We start from the raw sequence: 8,079 nt of genomic DNA, 5'->3' as shown, positions 1-8,079 counted from the left end.
TTATTCAACTTATTTGTGTATGTATGGTGACTTCAATTGCTTGGAATAACATCCAACAATTAAAAAAAAGGTTAATAATCGAAACCACAACAGACAACAACTTTAAAGCACAATGATGTTAATCATCTGCTGGCAAAAGGAGTATAAAATGCCAAATGAAAGTGAACTAAGAGATTGGGGAGAGTCCTACAATGCAACCAATATAAAACCAAATTAAAGTGAAGGAGAAAATATCGATGATCCCGGGATCAAACACAGCAATTAAAAAAAAGTGCATGTAAAATATAAATATAACTGATCTAGCAGTTATAGTCTCGATGTTCTTAATAATTATATTAAATATATAAAGTTTTATAGAATTTTCCACAATTTATCAAATTATTTTATTTTAATTTTTAACATATAATATTCAAATTATTTATGAAGTAGTTTGATCCCTCCATACCTCACACATATATATTGAGTAAAAAAATTATTCTATTTTGTCTCTTTATATTTTCTTGAGGGTTTTCAAGAAGAAATGATTGTAAAGAATATATATATATATATATATATATATATATATATTTAGAGTTAAAAACGTCTAATTAAAAAATAGAAATTAAAGAGGTGGTTATTAAACTGTATTGTTTTTATATTAATAGGTACAAAAACTAAACAAAAATTTACTTCAGTGTCACTTATATTAATAATAAATAGAATAATATAATAATTAAAGTGGTCATATCTCATTAAATGTTTGTATATAAATATTTTACACTAAAGAATTGTTAGTTTTGGAGATTATTCCTTCCGGCGTTATATGTCACACCACAAGCATCTCCAATTCTTCATAGTACACTCACAAAAGACAAGAGGTGCGAAGTAGTGTTGATTTGTCTGAACCCTAAAACAAACTTCCCATGACATAATGCCGTCTCCAACCAAGCAATGTACATCAATATCAACAAATGTACTGAAAAAACATAATAAAATATTATATAATAACATATATCTTATAATGATATAATATTTATTATTAAAAAATATTTATTTATATAATATAAATATTTTTATCACATTTAAAATTAATATTAAAATTATATATAATTATATGTCAAATAGATTTATATATCCATATATATTTCCTTACATCAATTAGAGGAAATACAATCTATAAATAAACCTTTTGAAGCTTACACCCTGCATTCAAAATATAGCAACACAATGGACGATATTCAAGGATACATACAAATATTCCTTGTTTGCATAGCTTCAACAATATTGCTCCGAGCCGTATTCAAAGCTTCAAAATACCACCTTCCACCTAGTCCATTGGCCTTACCAGTGATTGGACACTTCTACTTGCTAAAACCACCCCTTCACAGATCTTTCCAGAAGCTCTCAAATCGCTATGGACCCTTGATTCATCTCTACCTCGGCTCCACTCCCATTGTAGTTGTTTCCTCAGCAGAAACAGCCAAAGAGATCTTCAAAACCCACGAACTTTCCTTCTCCAACCGACCAGCAAATGCTGCCATAAGCTACCTCACTTATGACTCATCCGATCTAGGGTTTTCCCCTTATGGAACCTTCTGGAAGTTCATGAAGAAGCTTTGCATGTCAGAGCTTCTCAATGGGAGGATGCTGGATCAACTCCTACCCATCAGGCAAGAAGAGATAAACAGGTTTGTGGCTTTTCAAACCCATTATCATATAGAAGCTTTAGGATAACGTTTTCTTTTGAGACAGCAAAGAAGCTTGGAGACTTGTTGTATGTAATAGAGTTACAATTAAGTACTTCTCTCATGTTATTAATTATCTATTGATGTAGTTGAATTGGATACTAATACGATATAAATTAAGTCTTACATCAATAGAAGAAGAAATAAAGATTTATGAAGTACAAATTTTATTGATTCAAAATCTTTTAAATGATAATTAAAAGTAAAATTATGATAATTTAGATTTAAAGTAAATAATATCTTATTATTATAAAGATATATGTGCAAATATTTTGAAATATCCTAACAAATAAAAAAAGTCATAATACATTTCTTGACAAATATATCTTTACAAAATGACCCATCAGCAGGTACCTTGCATTCCATATTTCATTAATATATTCATTTGTCTTATAAAAAATATAATAAAAAAAAGGTTTGTGGCGATGATAAAGAAGAAAGGTGAAGTGTGCCAGGGTGTGAATGTTGGAGAGGAGCTTTTGAAGTTGACGAACAGCATAGTGATGAGAATGGCCGTAAGCAAGAGCTGTTTAAACACTGATGATGAGGCTCACAAGGTGGTGGAAAGGGTGAAGGAGTGTGCCGTGTTGAGTGGAAGGTTTAACCTAGCAGATTATTTTTGGTTCTGTAAGGGGTTGGATCTTCAGGGAATTGGGAAGAGGCTAAAGGAGGTTCGTGGCAGGTTTGACACCATGATGGAGATTATCATTAGGGAGCATGAAGATTCGAGAGATAAATCGAGTGTGGCAAAAGATGTTCTTGATGCTCTTTTGAGTATTTCTGAAGATCAAAGCTCAGAGGTGAAAATAACCAGAGACAACATCAAAGCCTTCTTGGTGGTAATATTTATCAACTTTTAACTATAATATTGTTGCTAAATATATTTAGTTTTTGTTTGAATGATCATTACCAATAAGTCTGACTCATCATCTTTGGTAAAAACGTTTCTTTTCAATAATGCTTTTTCCTATTCACATATTTATAAGATTCGAATAGAAAATTTTACTTTAAGATTGAGTGTAATTCTATTCGAATTAATAACTAGTTAATTATTGTGAGTTCTTCTCTCGATTAAATTCTAAATTCAGTCTCATTGATTTTATATATAAAATGTGATTATGTTATAGTTTTTTTATAAAATAAAACGTTATTAACTGACCACGGTGAGTGACACATTTTGCAAAATCCAGAATATTGACATAAGGGTTTTGTAGAGTGAAAAACTAAAATAGTTTGTGATTACAATATCAAAGACAACTAAAATAAAAGGTTTGCACAATAATCCTCTTGCAAATATTACATAAACGCCAAAGTAATTAGGTAACAATCCAACCAGAACATGATATAACAAACAATATAGGTAAATATGCATGGTCATATTTAGAAGTTTGGAGTCCTAAGGAAAAATGTAGGCTTTTAATTAAATATTTAATATTTTGAACTTCAAATGATTTCTTTTTATATTTAAGTAATAACATTTCCCAAAGTTATGACTAATTCATCAAATGCTATTAAAGACGTAATTGATCTTGAATACAATTTAAATAATTTTATTTTATTGAAAACTACTTTTGACAATACAAGATTCGAAATAATATTTTATATGTAACGCATTATTTATAAATTAATACAATATTTTGATATAATTTATTAGTTCTAATAGAGTATCAAATTTTTTATTAATACTTCTTTCAATATTTTTAAATCTAAATATAATTTAAAACGATTCACATATCGATTGAAAAATATTGATAAATTACTTTAAGTCTACCCACTTAATCACTTCAAATATTCATATAATACTTCAAATAAATTAGTAGGAATACGATAATGATTGATGTGGATATATATGAAAAAAATAATGAATTATTAACAAAATAGAAATTTAAAACAAATAGAAGATGGGCGAGACTGAGACGGAGCTGATACGTAAGAGAGAAAAAGGAAATAATGAGAATATTGGACACCTATATAATAAAAAGTATTGGTATAATTATTAAAAAAATAAATTATTTATCAATGGACTAAGATACTTAAAAAATTATACCAACAGCTTATATATGTATAAAAGTAGGTATTATAATATATATGTATTGTGCACAATGTAATTAAACCGGAAGCCACGTTAGAAAACTAATATCTGTTTAATAAAATTGAAACTTATTTTATATAGAAAAATAGTTTTTAAAGTCAATAGTAAAAAAATGCCTTATTCATCAGCAAGCTGTATAATATATGCTAACCAAATCAAGAGTGAGTGTCCGGCTCGTTGACTATGTGCATGAGTATTAAATTCTTTAATACCGACTTCGGTTTCTATATATAAAAATATGTATATCTAGGATGCAAAATTGTCTACAGTTTTATACAATATATTCCTTTTTTACCTCTTGCTACCTCAACCCTCAACTGAGCAACTAAACTTACCAGTATTTGTGCATCAAGTCACGCATGGAATTATGAAATATGACTATGCTCATGTAACACTCACGGATATAGAAACTTTAGATAATAAAAGTAATATTTATTTATATAATTTATAGTACTAAAATTTTGTATATAATTTTAAAATTATAAATATATATTATAATTATTTTTTATAAATTTTTATATATACAATTATAACAAGAAATAAAAATAAATTATATCAGACTAAGTTATACTATAATTTAATAGATATAAATCTAATTTTTCTTAAAACTATATGTCCTAAATATAATTCTTTTTTGTCATAAATTTTTTTAAAATTTTTTATTAGAACTACAATCTTAAAAACATATTTTATACTAATTTAACACTAATAAAAATATAAAAATAAATATGTTAAATTTTATAAAAATTAAGTTTAATTTATTTATGATATAAACATGTTTTTAATCTTACAATTTTTACTATTTTGATTTTTTTAATCATTGTATACAATAAATAAAAATAAAAAAGATAAATATGCATGCTATAAATTTTATTTTATCAAAAATTAGTTTTTTTAATATATTACATTATATATGTGAGCATTAATATATATATATATATATATATATATATATATATAGTATAATTAAACTTTAAAAAAATTAGTTTGTTATTAAGAAATATTTTTCATGAGAATTGATATCTTTTAAAAGGTTAATAGACATCAAATAAATAGACATTTTCTTCATACTTAAATTTTATACATACAATAATTTAAACATATAGATTAGTTTTATTAAAATATAACTTTTACCTTTTAAAATATATTATTTTTTTTATAAAAAAATATTTATGTCTAAAATGATAGTGGGGCAACTACCCCCACTATTTAGCAAGTAGATCCGTCCCATTGTTTTCACTTTTTTGCAGTTCATAAATTTGAGTGATTAATAATGGCTCTATGTAACAAATTGTCTTTATAATTCCTCAGGATATGTTCACAGGAGGGACAGATACAACGGCAGTTACTCTAGAATGGTCACTGGCAGAACTAATTAACCATCCAACAGTGATGGAGAAAGCAAGGAAGGAAATTGACTCCATCATTGGCAAAGACAGAATAGTAACGGAATTGGACATAGAAAACCTTCCTTATCTCCAAGCCATAGTGAAGGAGACACTGAGGCTTCACCCTCCATCTCCATTTGTATTGAGAGAGTCAACTAAAGATTGCATCATTGTTGGATATGACATTCCAGCAAAGACTCAGGTTTTCACCAATGTGTGGGCCATTGGAAGGGATCCAAAGCATTGGGATAACCCTCTTGAGTTTAGGCCTGAAAGGTTTCTTAGCAAAGATGATGAGACAGGAAAAATAATAGGTCAAGTTGATGTGAGGGGACAACATTATCAGTTTTTGCCTTTTGGGAGTGGAAGAAGAGGGTGTCCTGGAACTTCACTAGCACTAAAGGTTGCTCACACCACCCTTGCTGCTATGATCCAATGCTTTGAATGGAAGGGTGAAGAAGAAGAAAATGGAGGGAATTGTGGTAGCATTGATATGAAAGAGGGACCTTCATTTATTCTTTCAAGGGCTGAACCCCTGATTTGTCTCCCAAAACCAAGACTTGTGCCATTCCCTTTGTGTTATGCTTGCTAAATGATAATTGTCGTTGTCCCTCAAAGACTAGTATGCAACCTAGAAGTATGCTATCATTTAAGACCGTCACTTCTTTGTTTTCATTCTTGTTTTCTTTTCATTGCTTTGGTCGTCGTATATCCATTACCTATGTTAAACCTAATGATGTGTAAGTAAACACATGAAGTATTTAAATTTGGTTTGATAAAAAAAAGGCATGCTAGAAAAAAGATTCCACATAACTTAAATTTTTTTTTAAGGCTATACAACACGAATTTAAATTTCCTACACTCTTCGGTATTGAAATGGTATTATAGCAACCGGAATCTAAATCAGCAAAATATAAAATCATAAAAACACATCATACAATAACTCATGTTTATATTAAATTTCAATAATTCAACCATTAAATTAATAAATTGAAATGAGTAGATCATGCATGCAAATTTTACAAAATTTGAAAAGTAGACGTACGTACTTTGTTATATAGATTCAAATTAATGTATAATATATTTTTATTTATACACTTTAATTGAAATTTATATAATAAAATATCAAATAATTTTCATTGATCCTTAATTCCTTGATCATGTCAACAAGCTTTGCAAAATGTTCTACAGCCCCTACCAAACACCTCGAGCTTGGTTTCATGCATTTAAAAAATTTATCTTGAGTGTTGAGTTCACAAATTCAAGGTCTGTCATATTATTGTTCATTTACAATAGTGGCTGAGTCACAACATACACCTTTATTTATGTTGGTGACCTTTACTTACAAGTAATGATTTGAAATTTTTCATTTCATTCAAGTACTTTCTAGCAGACAAATTCTTTCTCAAAGGTCTTAGCTCTCCTAGTCATTTTCTTGGTATTGAGATGGTTCCCAGCCCAAATGGCCTCTTCCTCACACAAGACAATTACATTTATGACATTGTTAAAAAATTTAATATGCAAGATTCTAAATCAGTCTCAACACCTATGTTTACCTTGAATGATCTTGCTGCTTATGGTGACACACATTCATGTGATGCACAAGAGAATCATCAACTTATTGGCTCACTTTAATATCTCTCCTAGACCCGACTCAATGTTGCTTATTATGTTTCTAAATTATCACAGTACATGCACACTATAAAATAAGAATGTTAAAAAAATTTGTATTCATGGGTATTCGTATAAAATTCGCAACAGATTGAAAATGAATATTGTAAATGGATACTCGTGTATAACGAGTATGAATCTTTTTTATACTTGCATGTTAACAAGTAGGGTATAGGTATCATAGTATTCGTATTCGCAAATACCTATACTCGTTAATATTTAATTTATTTAAACTTTTATGAATTTAATTTTATTTAAACTTTTATAGATGAATTTGATTTTATTTGAACTTTAATTATTTGGACTTATAATAGCTAAGTAATATGTTAAGTCAGACGAAGCAATTTCCAGCAAAGTTTTGAATGAGACAAATATAATACATATTGTTATTTCTAATATGTGTGTTAGTGTTTTAGAAAAACATAAGTATAGGCAAGTTGAAGAACAAAGCATGTGCTACTTCTTATACTAGAACCAAGATAAAGGAAGGAAAGCTTCAAGCATCAGATGGAAAGGTCAAATGAAGCCAAGTCTAGCAAAAGTTGGAAAATGATCAAGCTTCAGACGAAGCACATTCAAGAACGAGAATAAGTCCATACAGACCACAAATGAAGATCTGTCAAGGCAAAGCACAACACGAGGATTAGATGAAGCAAAGTCAAATGCAAGATGAAATACGACATGAGCACCAAACGATGTTGGATCAAATACCAAATGTAGGTGTGTCAAGCACAACCTAAAGGGCAACATAAGGATTCAGACGAAGGCTGGTCAAGAATCATACGAAAGTCAACTACATATCAGACGAAGGACAACACAGACTGAAAAGCATTCCAGATGGAAATGAAGTCTGACCATCTACAATGTTGACCAGACCAAAGGAAGTCAAAGCATTGATGACAAATGCTCAGACGAAGATCGAGTCCTGAGATGCACATGGACTACCAGACACAGACGAAGACTGTCATGCAAGCATTTGAAGAATCAAGTCTCAAGGGACAATTCAGGCATCGTCTACACTCATAGAAAAGCACACGAAGTCATCTAAATTGTGATAAGAAAGAAGAAAGATAGAAAATTCTATATCCACAAGTCAAAGCATGCGTGTGTTAGAAAAAGTACATTACCTTTTCAGATAAAGACAACGCCTCTGCAGCTACGATGACCAAAAAAGGATAAGAAATTCCTAGGTCACAGTTAAAGT

General features: G+C 29.2%; 1 protein-coding gene across 1 annotated transcript; it reads left to right on the top strand.

Moving 5' to 3' along the window:
- The first annotated feature begins 1,000 nt into the window (after nt 1-1,000).
- Nucleotides 1,001-6,119, top strand: LOC109815873 (3,9-dihydroxypterocarpan 6A-monooxygenase). Its single transcript, XM_020380690.3, has 3 exons — nt 1,001-1,667; nt 2,140-2,563; nt 5,128-6,119. Exons 1-3 carry the CDS (start codon nt 1,207-1,209, stop codon nt 5,794-5,796), a joined length of 1,554 nt encoding a protein of 517 aa, XP_020236279.1. The 5' UTR covers nt 1,001-1,206; the 3' UTR covers nt 5,797-6,119.
- The last annotated feature ends 1,960 nt before the right edge of the window (nt 6,120-8,079 follow it).

Source organism: Cajanus cajan, chromosome 7, assembly GCF_000230855.2.
Source record: "Cajanus cajan strain Asha chromosome 7, NIPB_CcT2T_4, whole genome shotgun sequence".
Classification (NCBI taxonomy): Eukaryota; Viridiplantae; Streptophyta; class Magnoliopsida; order Fabales; family Fabaceae; genus Cajanus; species Cajanus cajan.
Note: the sequence above shows the minus strand (reverse complement) of the source record. Positions and strands in the feature narration are given on the sequence as shown.